The sequence below is a fragment of the Ambystoma mexicanum genome, chromosome 4p, assembly GCF_040938575.1.
Source record: "Ambystoma mexicanum isolate Mex_15411 chromosome 4p, UKY_AmexF1_1, whole genome shotgun sequence".
Lineage (NCBI taxonomy): Eukaryota > Metazoa > Chordata > Amphibia > Caudata > Ambystomatidae > Ambystoma > Ambystoma mexicanum.
The window spans coordinates 112,815,396-112,830,468 of NC_090927.1; the positions used below are offsets into that span (position 1 = coordinate 112,815,396).

The 15,073-nt window shown below is 45.0% G+C and overlaps 1 protein-coding gene across 5 annotated transcripts in view; it reads right to left on the reverse strand.

Moving 5' to 3' along the window:
• CAD (carbamoyl-phosphate synthetase 2, aspartate transcarbamylase, and dihydroorotase) overlaps window positions 1–15,073 on the reverse strand; it is a 425,465-nt gene that overhangs the window by 197,364 nt on the left and 213,028 nt on the right. For all 5 annotated transcript variants that reach the window (XM_069605502.1, XM_069605501.1, XM_069605500.1 and 2 more), the window contains exon 17: window positions 6,023–6,273. In XM_069605502.1, coding sequence (XP_069461603.1) covers window positions 6,023–6,273 — 251 coding nt within the window. The remainder of the gene's footprint in view (window positions 1–6,022; window positions 6,274–15,073) is intronic.

Below are 15,073 nucleotides of genomic sequence, written 5' to 3' on the forward strand. Positions count from 1 at the left end.
CAGCCACAGAGTTTGTCGGTTAAAAGGTGCGTTCCTGTTATTCGCGGTCACAGTGGTGAACCTTGGCTATCCGGCCGCCGGGATGCTTGGCAGGGGCGATTCAACCAAGAGACGTCCTGGAAGGCGAAATGGCGAACTGGTTGATCCCACCAGCTCAGAGGAAGAAGACTTTCAGCAGAAGATCTTCTCTTGTCGTCGGGAAAGTGGTGAGGTCGTTGCAGCAGGGCTCCACTGGTGGTGTCGTCGTTGCAGATTGCTCAGCTTCTCCCCTCTTCGGATTTCTTTTGTCCCGTGGCGACTTCTGAAGTTCCAGTCCCGAAAGCCCTGCTTTTATGCAGAAAAACCCCCATTCAACAGCATAGCTGTCACTCATACATGCTAAGTGGTGAGCTGGGCGGCTCACCACTGGGCCAATCAGAACAGAGTGCGATTTGTGTTGCTAAGGCAACGCAGTCCAGGGTGCCAATTCCCCCACCCACACATCCTGTGGAACCCAGACAGAGTGGCACCAGTTGGAGGGGTTCTGTGGAGAAGCCCGCCAAAAAGTGGAACAAAGGGCCCCACCTTGGTTGGAGTTACAGAGACGGACACAAACGCCATTTTAGAGAAGAGTTCTGGCGAAAAGACCCAACCAGTGATTTTATAATAAATAAACCGGCGGTATCCTTAACATTGCACCAAAAAGTGGTGCGTTTAAAATCAATGTGTTCCGAGACCACCCTGGACCGACGACAACGATGGAGTCGCCCCTCGAATCATCAGTTGAAAGCCCAGTGGATCGCGACTTCCGAGGCTTGGCCACCTTACCAACAGAAAGCTTCTTACGCTCCCGACATCTTGGACCCGCAGTCCCCACGCTTCTTAAAACCCGGCCGCGGGGCAGAAGACGACAAAGACTCTTCACAAACGAACAAGTTCGAGGAACTGAAAGAACAGACAACAGAAGAACCGAGGCGCGCCGAGATCTCCGAAGTGAACACAAAAAACAGAACTGAGGCTACGGGCGTCGTGCGTCCTACTTATAACACCCGGTAACGTCGGCTCGACGGAGGACCTCGAGGACATTGTATCGACGTCATCGACGCAGTACGCTGAAAGATTTTCCAAAGCAGCACAGCTGTGGTGATTCCGGTCATAGTTATGGTATACGTCGGAGGATCCAATCCCCTCAAAACAGTACCTCAGCACAGTAGAACAATTGCAGCAGGAAGACTTCAGGATCTGCATCCAAAAACCTGGTCGATTGATTCCTTTTTCAAGAACACAGGACTTTTGCAGCAGGGCTCACCGTTTCCTCGCCGCAGCAATTCTGTGGGTTTTGCGCCTTTTCAGGAGCACAGAAGACAGAATATCGCTGGTCGGATTCTTGTCGTTTACAAGGTCCAGCACTCTGTTGAGGGGACATTTTACAGAACAGCGAGTCGTCTAAAGGCCTACCTAAGGTGGACTTTTGTAAAACTCCCTAACACATCGCAACACGCCTTATCTCAGAGTTCAGACTTTCAAGTTAGGATGATTGTGATTTGGTTCCCATCATTTACTGCATCGATCTTACTTACCTGCTTTGCTTGATTAAGTTATCTGATGTTTATTAAATGAACCTATGGTGACTGTATATATTTGTATTATAGGATGTTCTGTGATAATACTGCCTGCTAGATTAATTTTTCAGTGGGTCCATGAGGCCTAAATATTTTTTTAGAACTGACTGTCCAAATTGAATGATTGTGTGCCATACTGTGTGAACTCATTGAGAGCCCCGTGACCACACTCCCACTCTACCGAGACTAAGCCTTTACCACTCTCTATTGCTTGGGTTGGGTTAACTTGTCAGAGTTCCCCGGCCCACTATAATTAGGGTGGCTGTTAGGGAGAAATCTAACTTCTGTGTTAATTCCTTTCTACCTTAGAGACCCCCAGTTCTTTTGCTGGACTTTAGGACTTCAATTTGTATCCTGGAGCGAGACCTTTTTCTCATTCTCATGTGTTTTTATCTGATTTGGACTCGTTTTCTTTTGGTTTTGGAGTCTGACAAACTCCATAAGCATCATTTTTGTATTGTGACAACACATTCAGTGCAGTGTCACAGAGAAGTCCTTTGAATTTGTATACCCACCACACACTATCTTCCATAGGGTGCTGGAGGGGTTACTTAGTATCTCCTTTGTCTATCTTCTCATGTAACATTTTTGTGTTACCCTTTCTACAGTTAATGGCTAGTGGCAGTGGTTTATTTTTCCTACCATTGTGCGTTTTACAGCAGGCTGGATCCTCATCTGCAGTATTGCACCCATGGGTGCCCATTTTGTCAAAAATAGCCCTGGTCATCTTTTTTCACAATTTCTTGTTGGAAAGGTCCTTCTTGATATTTACTCTGTGCGCCCTTTTGGCCCTTTTGTTAGTTTTGTCTTTGGCGGGATTCACTGGTGAAGCCCGCCTCTGGCTCCAGCGTGTCTGGCAGGGCAGGAAGTGAGGGTGGGTCCCGAAACTCCCTGTGCTTAGTCTCCTTGGTTACAGGAATGCACCCAAAAGGTGATTGGCTGGCTCGCTGTCCTTGAAGGACAGCCACCCTGCTGTGTGAGGGAGAGCAATGCTGCGAAAAGGCAAGGTCTTTTGCAAGGAAGGCAGAGTCGACCACTGGACAAAGGAACCAAAGAAGAAACTGGAAGAGAAGCTTGATGCACCCTCCTGGACCGTTGGTTTTCCCAGTGAAGCCCTGCTGCATTGCTGAAGCTCTGAATTTCTAATCGACTAGAGAAGCCCGGAAAGGACTTCTCCCCTTGGTTTGGTGGGACCAATCAGCCTCAAGACAAACTTGCCTCGAACCTCTCTCTGCTGGATGTACTTTGCTGCTGCAGGAACAGAGTGCCAGGGGACAGGAACACCAATACGAGTGCATCGCCTTTAAACCAGACCCGAGCTCCAGGAAGATCCTCCGGACTCCCACTAAGCATGAGCAACATCAGAGTGCTCGACCCCAAAATCAAGGACAGTTCCCAAGGTGTCCAAGAACCGCAGTGGTGCTATTTGCGAGTAGCTGAAACCGTGACGTGCCGCTGACCTTGAGTGTGCCCATTGCTGCGCCGACCTTCAAACCATAGTGACTAAGGCCCAGGAACAGGATCTGCAGGACTACAACAGGAACAGACGCCCTTTTCTTCAGACTGTAGGTACTCTATAACTAGGGGTACTTACCTCTTGTGTGTAGCTTGCTTGCTCTCACTGGAGACTTGCATTTGCTGCCTTTTGCAGAGTCGTGTGCATCTTTGCTCTTCACAAGTCTCCCAGCTTGTGGCCCAATAGTGATTCCTTTTTTTAGAACAAAACTTTTAACATTGTGCAAGACTTTTGTGCCATCTTCAAGGAGTGCCTCAGCTCCCGTAGACTTTGCTCAATTGACATTAGCTGTCCTAGCTCCCTGAATACTCTTCTTACCACCCCCCACCCCACCGACTGTTGATCTGTCCCTCGGTTAGGCAAGATTGTATGTAGTAACCCTGTGGGAGACTACACCAGCCTTGCCTTCTTGGCAATAGGGAATCCAACCTTTGGCATATGCCTGTACTACATAAATTGTTAGTGTAACAGAGCAGCCAGGCTTATCTCAAGAGGGGCAATGTGAGCTGTAGGGTTGCAACAGAGTTTCACAGCGACAAGTTTTCAAACACTTGCACTCAAGGTTTCTTGATTAAAAATTACTTATTAATTTAACAGTCAGTTTTAAAATAAGTCTTCTTACGAAGGGAGCAATTGGCAAATAAAAATACAATTAAAAATACACTCCATTTCAATAAAGTAAGTAGATACTCTTGAGATGGCACACAGATTTTCCTACACCCTGAGGGGACTTTAATTGCTAGGACACTGGACATATGGTAATACCGAAGTTGTGGCGAAAAAGTAAGCAAAGGAAACAATGGTTAACACGTTTCTTAAACAGGCAAGCACTTTTGAAACCCCCCCCCTCTCTCATGCAACAAGTAAGGCATGCATGACTCTTTGGAGAGAGGTGAGAAGAGTTTTCAGGGAGCCAGGACACCCAATGTCAATTGAGCAAAGTCTAGGGGAGCTGAGGCACTTCTTGAAGTTAAGTAAATGTCTTGCACAATGTGATAGAGAGTTTTGTTGAAAAAGAAATCACTGTTGGGGCACAAGCTGGGAAGCTTGTGAAGGGCAAAGCTGCAAGCAGCTCTGCAACAGGCAGCCAATGTAAGTCAACTGAGAGCTAGCAAGGCTACACAACAAAAGGTAAGTACCCCTTAGTTCACAGTACCTTAGGTCTGAGGAAAGGGTTCCAGCTGGCTTCTGTTCCTGTTGTAGTATGGCAGATCCTGTTGATCCTGGGTCTCAGTCATGGGGACAAGAGGGAGGACATCTGGGGACTCCTGCACTCAGATTTGAAGGTCTGCGGCAGCAATGAGCAAAGTTCAGATCAGCAGCACTTCGCTGTTTCAGCTTTTCACAAATAACACCACCACGGTTCTTGGACGCCTTGTGGACTTTCTTTGCTTCTGGGGTCCAGCACTCGGTTGAGGTGGCTCAGGCCCTGCTTCGAGGGAGTCCGGAGGATCTTCCTGGGGCTCGGGCCCGGCTTAAAAACGATTCAGTGTAGTCTGGCGTTCCGGTCCCCTGGCACTTGTTTCCTGCAGCAGCAATGGAAGTACAGCGAGCAGAGAGGATTTCCAATAGAGTTCTTCTAGGGGTTGATTGGTCCCACCAACCCAAGGGGAGAAGACTTCCTTTGCAGGGCTTCTCTAGTCCAGGCGAATTCTGAGCTTCAGCACTGCAGCAGGGCTTCACTGGGCAAAGCAAAGGTCCAGGAGTTGCAGCAAGCTTCTCTTCCAAGTTATTCTTCGGATTCCTTCGTCCAGTGGTCGACTCTGCCTTCCTTGCAAAAGACCTCGCCTTTGATGCAAGTCTTTCCCATTCAAACGCAGCATAGCTGTCACTCACACAGTAGGGTGGCTGGCCTCCAAGGACAGCCAGCCAATCACCTTTGGGTGCATTCCTGTAACCAAGGAGACCAAGCACAGGGAGATTCAGGAACCTCCCTCGCTTCCTACCCGGCCAGACACACTGGAGCCAAAGGCAGGCTTCAGCAGTGAACCCTGCCAAAGACCAAGCACACAAAGGGACCAAATGGATCAAACCTGGTTTGGCACGCAGAGTCAATCTCAAGAAGGACCTTTACAACAAGAAATGGCGAAAAAAAAGACGACCGGGTCATTTTGACAAAATGGGCACCCATGGGTGCTATACTGTAGCTTCGAATGCAGCCTGCAGTAAAAACACAATGAGTAAACCTCTGCCACCAGCCATTAATTGTAGAAAGGGTAACATAAAAATTTACATGAGAAAGAAGACAAAGGGGATACTAAGTAACCCCTCCAGCACTATGGAAGATGGTGTGTGCTGGGTCAACAAAGTTACAAATGAAAGTAAAGTCAATTTCACTTTACTTCTCTTGGAAACAGTAGTTTAACCAAAAGAAAGTATTTAAACCTTAGGGAAATCTGGAAGACTTCCCTGTGTCACTGCACTGAAAGTGCTGTGTGTCACAATGTAAAAATGATGCTATGGAGTTTCTCAGACTCCACAACCAAATAAAACGTAGTTCAAACCAAACCAAGGTTAAAATTAAAAAGCTCCAAAGTCCAGCAAAAAAGCTGGGGGTCTCCAATGAGAGGGTAATTTAACACCAAAATGAAAATTCTCCCTAACAAGGGGCTACCACATGGGGTAAACAGTGGGATCTCGACCTAACAGAATAAATACAAGAAAGGCACCAAAGTTAGTTATGCAAAGCTGAATATGAAAAGTTCCTGAAATACCACATCGGTGCTGGCGAATGGAGCGCGCGAAGCAAGTAAATGGGAATAGATGGTATTGGAAAGGCAACAAGAAGGTAAGGAGAAAGGCGAGATGGAAGGTGAAAAAAGGCAAGATATAAAAAGGCAAAGCAGCAAGTGAAGTTGTTTCTAGTCTGAAAGTAGGGGTCTTAAAAGGAAGGTAGTTTATTTACCTGAGCACAGCCTGCGCAATTTGCTTATCTGAAAATCCCAGCTGCTTGGCTTTCAGGAGCACTTCAGATGGCATCTTGCTCTCATCCTGACGATAGGTCTCAAGTCTGCTTACATGGTCGGTGATGTTTTTCATCTTGTGTAGAAACCAGCGGTCAATCTTGGTCAAATCATAGAGGCGGTCAATGTCGTAACCAGCTCTCAGTGCAGCTGCCAACACAAAGATCCTCTTATCTGTGGGGGTCTCAAGCTCCTGCAGAAGAAAAGGAGAATGGTTGAGCATTCATACAAATGGCCAACTCTCATATGGTGAAACACTATGATCTAAAAAGGGGGAGGGGGGCACAAGTGGATAAACCAATGTAAGTGCTGGGGTCACAAATACGGGGTAACAGTGGGACGCCATGAAGAACAAGGCAGTCACGTGTTTATCAGACTGTCAAGACAGTTTTTCTGAAGTCCAACTAAGGGCAGAGTAAAACCATTCAACTGAGGCAGTAAAAAAACTCCACTCTTCGTATAAGGCTGTACCACCCGACTACATGGTAGCATAGACCGAGCAGCCAGGCTTATCTTAGGAGGGAGAGAGGGCTGTAGAATCAGTACTAATTAAATTGTAATACAAATGGTATAAAGAAACACTATTGTAAAAAAAAAAAAATGATGTTTTATTTAAATATAAGTAGGCCCAGATAAATCTTGGGGGAAATGAGTACCATCACATTATATATAACCACGATTATAAAAACACACTATGCTGGAAGTTACAAAGACCAAAGCATACAACCTAATTTGGACACCCAACAGGAATTCTAGAGAAGTCAAACCAATAGTTACTTATTAGATTATTTTCAGTAATATAAGGGTAGTAGACTAGCAGTTGTACCATGACACTCAGCAAGTAATCACTTGGTAAACCAACTAGACAATATACTTTTTGTAAATAGCGGAACACTGATTCTAGGTACAGAAAACACCTAGAAGTGATTCAGGACAACAGTTATTCTGGAGGAGTTGAACCTTGGGTTGTAATATTCAATTACAGTTGGTTTTCAGTTCACAGACTAAGGGAAGCAACAACTAGCTTATTTTAGGTTAACACAGTTCTACTCAAGGTAAGTAAAATCTAAACACTTTTGACATGAGGCTTCAGTAACTTAAAGGCGGGTATAAACCCAAGACTTTTTTTGTCCGTCTAAAACAGACTAGAGAAAGCAAAACCCAGTGTTGCACTTTATGAATGACTCAAGGTTATTCTAGGTAGGTAAAACCTATGGCAGACTTATTCTGGATAGGCTAACAGCAGGTCAGGCGGAGCAAGACCCAGTTGGGAAACTTCTACGCCTATTCTCTGAAATAAATAGTTAGTGAAGCGAACAACATTACTTTTGGGAAAGAGGCCCAGCCAATTTACAGGTGGTTAAAATAACCTTATATCAACTTTCTATTAGAATGTCGAAACAGTTTCTAAGGAAAGAAAGTCGTTGCATTTACTTTTCAGAATGGCAGAACATTTGTAAGGTAAGCAATACCTTCTGTAACTGTTCACTCTCAGTTACAGTTAACAACCAACTTCTTTTGCAAGTAAGTAACTTTTAAATACTTATTCTCTTTTCTGAGCAAAAAGCCCAACCCTTAGAAGTCTTTCCCTTATTCTTGGAGCAGGAGTTCTCAGTGACAAAAGGGGGCGGGGGGGGGGGGGGGGTCACTAGCGTCCAGTGTCGAACAGGTAGGTCAGGATAAGTTCTTAAGTAGTAGTTCTTAAGTAGCAAATCGGAGTTCCTAAGGATGACAGTTAGAACAGGTAAGTAAGTTGAAGGTCCAGGGGCTTCACAGAAGACACCCTAGGAGTATTCCAACAGTGGGCCTGGGTGAACTGGACGAGAAACATCCCAATCACAGTAAACACCCCAAAACTACACAGGAATCGTAAGAGACTTAAAGTAAGTAAATACCTAAACCAGCACAGTACCTCAGCACAGAAGATTTAGCAGCAGGACGACGTCAGGATCTGCAGCCAAAAACCTGTTCGTTGAATTCCTTCATCAAGAAGACAGGACAATGGATGGACTTTTGGAGCAAGGATCACTGGGAAGGCTCTAGGCAAGATTTTCCTCGCAGCTGAATGCGGCTTTGGATTTGGCACCTTTTTCAGGAGCACAGAAGACGACAGACTGCCAGTTAGATTGTCGTCGTTTGCTAGGTCCAGCCCTCTGGTGAAGGGACTTTTCGGACAGGAATCGTGCCTCTGGAGAGCCAACAGGATGCCCACGAAATTTCAGTGAGCTTTGGAATTCAGAAGACACTGCACCACACAATGGCTCGAGGGACAAGGTTGTTGCAGCCCCGCAAGGTTGCAGCACAGTGTTGTGTGGCTCAAAATGCAGGACTTCTTGAGGCTAGTGGGCCTCACCAGGCCCTGGGTCGGGGGAGTCCCGAGGTCGATTGGAAGGAAGGACTACAACAGTCTCTGGTCACACAGAAGGCTCTCCGGTCGCTAGAAATCATCTCAGCCGCCTTTTCCTTCTATTCCTCTTCGGTTTTGGTTCCAGTCGTGGACTACCTCTTCAGCTTCCAGGTTTGGACTTTCATGCGTGACCCAGCCAATCATACATCCTTGCGACATTAAAACTTTGGGGGGTGGTGTTGGGGTGGGGGAGGTTTCAATCCTTTCAGGACAGCCAGCCTCCCAGTTTGAACTGGAATCTCGCACTCAGGCTGGATGACCAAAGGCTGCAGAGTTTTGGATTCCTCCCCGCTTTCTGCCTTCACAGACACTCTGGAGCCTGGGCAGGGAGCCCACAGGATAAAAGACTGCCTACATCCCTGTGGGGTAATCTAACTTGTTCTACTTACAAAGTAAGTAGTTCTGATCTGACTAAGCTTTCCCTCCTTAAAACTCAATATTGTAATGGTGATCCCAAATAAGCGTTATTACGGACCTCAGATGACGTCATTTAATGTGCTGGAATATGTATAGCAAGAAGAGTTTACTCACCTGCTTTATTGCTCTTGCTGAACTGAATCCTAACTTTGGGATTAATGTTACTATTAGTTGCTGCTTTTTAAAGATTGTCGAATTATCCTTGTGTATATATAAATAAATGTATACTATAACTTTAAGTGTGTAAGCGTTTAATTGGATACCTGTACTTACTAATTTCATTATACAGCTCTATAGCGCACATTACTCCTAAGAAAGGGATACCCACATTCCACTGAATCCAATTTCACCTAATGAGAAATGTTTGAATTTCATTTCTTTGAATCTGGTTGGGTAAAGGCACATTTTAAAACAGATGGGGGTGGGGTAAGGAGATAGTATAAGGTAGGGGGAAGTGCTCAGTCACACTACCAACTTGTGTAGTACAGGCCTACATTAAAAGGTGGATTACAGAATACCAAGAGAAGTCTTCTAGAGTCCCACACCAGTTGGACTCTACAAATTCTTACCTAACAGAAGGTCTTACAATACTTGGATCACTTAACCAACCCACATGAACACTAATAAAATACTTCTCAAAGGCTTAGTTTGTAGTTGCTCATGGTACAATTGTTAGAGTTTGACACTAATGACAGTTCTACCGTATTATCGGTACTGTTCGGACTGATTTTTTATAATCTGGCCTGGTGGACAGATGCATAGAAGGCCAAACTCCCAAATACAAAATCACCTAGTACAGCATCAATTACTGGGGGACCGACAGTCAGGATTCCGCTCGAATCATAGCATGGAGAAAGCGCTTAGACTTAATAATCCAAATGATGCCACCAGAGGAGGCGGCAAACTCTGCCTACTAATGCTTTGGACCCATCGGCAGCATTCGATTTGGTTGACCATGAAACTCTGCGGCTCACTAGCCAACAACCTCAACCTATCCAAGGATTATCCTTTCTAGCTGACAGGACATCAAGAGTTTCCTTCGGCAAAGAATCAGCTTACCCCATACCAGTCCCTATAGGCATCCCACAAGGCTCCTGCCTATCCCCCACCCTCTATAATGCGTATACTAAGCTACTCTTTGCAGCACTGGATGCAATGGGTGTCATCTACACCAACTTTGCAGATGACACCCAGATCCTCATCCTCTTATCAGGTAACTACGAGTAGGACACACTGCTCATCAATCAAATCTACTCACTCATCCAAAACTGGATGGCTAACAGCCTTTGTCTCAATGATGACAAAACAGTTACTCATTCTAGGCTCATCCTCCAAAATTGAAGCTCTTCAGCCTGCCTATAAATCGTTCATCATTGATGGTACTACCATCCCAGTTCTTAAACAAGTAAAGACGCTCAGGGTTTACCTAGACGTCACTCTAAATATGTCACAACAGGTTAACACTCTAGCTTCCTACAGATCCAAACATCTCTGTCGCAAATTCCTCTCACTGGAAAACTTACATTAGCAAGAGCTCTCATACTCGCCAAACTTGACTGTTGTAACATCCTCCTCCTTGGTACTTCCAAAACCAATATAGCTAAACTTCAAATTATGCAGAATAAAGCCCTCTGAGCTGCTCTAGGCATAAAATAATCTGAACACATTTCAAACATCAGGAGAGAACCACTGGCTCCCCATCCAAGCGAGGATAATATTCAAAACCCTAAGCATTACGCATAAATGCATTGCCAACAAAGCTCCAAAATACCTCATCAACACAGTCAAAGAAATCCCAAACTAGACCACTCAGATCCAATAACTCTAATCTAGAAGTACCCCATTATAAGAGAAAGCGGGGGCAGTAGCTTCAAAGTCCTCGCTCCCAAACACAAACATTGGAACTCCCTACCTACCAACATCAAAAATGAAACCTACCCACAATTAAAAATAATTACTGAAAACATAGCTATTTAATCAATATTATACATAGCTAAGCCCATAGACTATTTTGAACTTTAATTACCACTTGTATGTACGCTGTATGTAATACCACATCTGCTTTTGCATTCCTGTCTGTTATATTGTAAACTTGTATTTACCCACTGTCTGTAACTACGCCGTGATACCTCCGGGTCTGGGCGTATAACTAATGTAATAAATAAAATATGTTGCGGCAGGGACAACTCTGGGAGCTGTAGCCAACCCAGTTCAAAGTAGCAGTGACGAAAGATCTAGGCTTAGTCTCAGGAGGTGGTGAGCTTGTAAACAGTCCACAATGAGTACACACAATCGGAATCCCAAATTACACTTTGTATGTATAAAAATAGTTATTTATGGCCAAATAGCACTATGAAAAATGACTTGACAGGTAGAAGAATCACACAACACTAATAATAGATTACATATATACAGTCAATAGAGTAGGGCATAATACAAAACAAACCCCTGTAAAAGAGAGTACAGATTAGTTTATGCACCACAGGTCCACAGAGCACTAACAGCACTAACCTCATCTTCAAAAGACCTTCCTTAAGTTGTCTGGTGCCTTATGCCCAAAAGTTCAGAAAAGGTTGAACGTTTGTGATGCTGGAGAAAATGAAGGTCGGGTCTCTGGGGTCCAGTGAACGTTGCCATGGGTTGGAGGACAATTTATCATAACTAATAGAAGTGTCTCCAACTATCGGAAGGCTTGCACAAGCAATGGCAAAGCCAAAGTATAACAAAAGTTTGATAAAAGTTAGGAAAACTTTTAAAGTGAGTTTAGGGGCAGACAAGAATCACTAACTCATCCCGTACTCAGATTCTTCCCAGGACTTGGCAGGTCGACGGAAGGTCAGGAGGTTGCTTTTGGCGCCGTCAGCCCCAGTCCTTGATTTGCAGTTTCAATCAAATTTCAGGTCAGTGTCTTTCGCTGGTGCAAGGACTCTCGGAAGAATGCAAATAAAAACTATGCAGGACCCCTCTCAAGACTGGACTCTACTCGGGTAAGCTGTTTCGGACGGGGGTCACTGCTTCACAGCGACGCAAAGGGACTGACTTATCGCCGTCAGTCTTTCCTTCCTATTTCAGGTCCCCTTCACGCTAGTACTCGTAAATATTGCTGAGGTTAAGTCTTGTAGGACAATCTGAGGATAAACCCACCCCCTTCCCCCCCAGGTTTCAGGCCTCAATGTGGAATGGCGACATTGGCAGCACAGTAGTCCAAACTCAGAACTGGCTAGCCACAGGACGGTCCCCGGGACCCTTCCACAGCTCTTCTTTGCAGGGTACTGAGCAGACATCTTAGAATGGATGTTCCCTCCACGGGTCGCAGCTCCCTTGCAGGACTGCTGAAGATCAATAGCAAGACAGGGCTCCTCCAGGACAGCAGAAGGTGGTCCTGGTCGCCAGGTCTCCTTCAGACAGGTCTCCAGTCTCTTCACGGGTCTCGCAGCTGGACAGGAGTATTGGCTCCTTCCGGTTACTCCAGGATCTCTGAAGAGTCGGTGCAGGGGTCCTCCTCGTATCCTAAATCCCAGCTAAGAGCCGAGATATATATATATATATATATATATATATATATCACACACACACACAAGTTTGTGGATTGGGACCAGACGGACCCAGCCCACATCCTACAAGCAAATGCACAGCCCTCCAGTAGCTCTCCAAAAGCCTCTGCTTTCCTGGTACTGGAAGTCCATAAAAGGATTTCCCTGGCCCCACAGGCCAGAAAGAAAGCTAAAAGACAAGATAGCCAAAGGACAAGTGACAAACCTCATGGCATGGCCATGATTGATCCCTAGCCGCAGTAAATAGCCAAATGCATTAAACGCGGTGAGGCTAAAATGAACAGCACCAAAATAATGACACCAGGTAACCGAAAATCCTCTGAGCGTTAGTCTAGGGCAAAAGCAAAAGTGTACCCCATTGTACTGCATTGTAAGATGCAATGTACAATGATCGATAAAAAATGTTAGCAAAGTATTAACAGTATCAAGGCTAAGGGAAACAATGTTTCCCAGTACCGACAGCCTGAAGGACATGTCAGTTTCCCTATAACAGATGAGCAAAAGACGGTGTAGTTAAGCTTAATGCTTCACTGCAAAAAAAACAGGTCAGATACAAAAATAAAAGCAAAAAGTTTGGGGTGCATAGAAATAGAAGGTGCAGTAAAGAGGAATCTTTCCTAACACTTCCTGCCTTCACAGACACTCTGGAGCCTCAGCAAGAAAAACCAAGGGATCCCGCCGAAGACAAAACTTCAACCAAGATCTTTCCTGCCTAGGATGGCAGAAGACCACCCAAGAAACAAGCAAATGAGAAATGGCAAAAAAGGGGCCCACCATTCTAGCAGAATGGCAGCCCTCCTGTGCATTACCACAGCTGATTTGACAGCCTGCAAGTAATAACTAAAAGTCATAAAAGTAGTGTACACTGTCCCTAACCATTCAAGTCAACTTGCAGTTGTAACAAAAATGTTACCAGGTTAGTGAGGAAGGGAATTCAGTGCATCTCTCCACCACTCCACAAGAGGTGGGGTGTGTTGGCTTACTACATAAAAGGTAAAGGGGAAGAGAATCCTACTTTACTTCTTGGGAACAGTAGTTCATCCAAGGGATAAGAGCAATTACAAAGCGAATCAAAAGGGGTAACCCAGCCTAAGTCCCAACGTTAGAGGGAAGTATAAATCCATACACATCATGTAGAGACATAAAAAGGTCACCCATAAAGAGTAAAAGACTAGGTGAGAGGGGAAAAAGTTTTCCACTCACATAGGGGCAGTGGAAAAAAAGCCATGTCCAGCAAAAAGTTCTGGGATTGACACTGGTCAGGAAGATTCATCACAGTTATGAAAATCTTAACCAACAGCATGGTTCTCAAAGGATTCCTGCATAAGACAAAAGTCAAATCAGGACCTCTCCCACCCAGCACGGCAGAAGGAGGACCCATCAATGACTATCCGACCATGGGAAAGGCTGACAATTGCGATGGACTAAGCGATCCGATTACATTTCAGCGGCATAATTAAAAGCTTTAATGGATATTCCTGAATACCAGTTGTTTAGTTGCACTGAGATCTTCACATCCCTCCTGGCACCTGGAGTCCAAGCCCCGGCAAATGTCAAGTAGCTCCAGGTATGAACTTGTTGTGGTTTATTAATTCATCTGTATCAGCTTTCAGTGCCATCAAAGAGCGGTCCCAAAGCTCATGTCCTTACAAAATAGGTACATCCTCGACCTCCGAACAGCAATGGAGAGAAGGGATCTGTCAGAAGATAGGGAGCATGTGCTGTACATTTGTGCCTCCCAATGATTCAGAGAATGGGTCCCTGACTCAGACTATCGCTGCCTTGCATAAGCTGAGGCTGGAATTACAAATGTGTGGTTAGTTTTGCATTTCTTCTGGGTGTTGTCTTGGAAGAGCCGCGCTATGTAGATTCTATTACCCATTTTCTATCTTTTTTTCATATTATCTTTTGTTGCTGTCAAATGCTTTTATAATGTTTTTCTGCCCAGGTATTGAAAGCAGCTGCCATGATGACTTACCCTGTCCAAAGATAGAATCACTGCCATTTCCCCTCTCATGGGTACTCAGACTGAAGCGGTTGTCTCCACCAAGTTGGGATGATTGTGTGGAGCAGTGGGTAGATTCTGGCAATGGTTGGGGAACAAGTTGGGTTTGTTGAGCGGAGGAGTATGCCCATACTGGGACTGATTAAAATAGGACTGTAGGGGTTGTCCTCAAGAAGATGGTTTTGAAGAACAGGAATTTGATTTATTAGTTAAGGTATTACCTAAAAGAGGGAATGTTGGGGTGGTCAGGAAAAGTCCCAGCGATTAACAGGGATACATTTTTCGTGCGCCATATTTGTGTCTCAGGTTCAGTGAAATCGGCACAATGTCACAATTCCCTATGCATCCACTATATATTTATATGAGAATGGGATGTGTTACTTCAGTGTTATTTTGTGTTTAAGTTGATACATATTAGATTTGCACACGTAGAAAGATAAAATGCTAAAACCGCCAAATGAAATATAAACACGATTCAGCCATGGTGTGTGTATGAGATGCAAGGAAGAGTTTCATAATGAGCATGCGAGGAAGTGGGGCCCGTCACGGAGAACCCTCTGTCTGGGAGAGAACAGTTAAACATGCATGCACAATGAGGTGCATACATGGG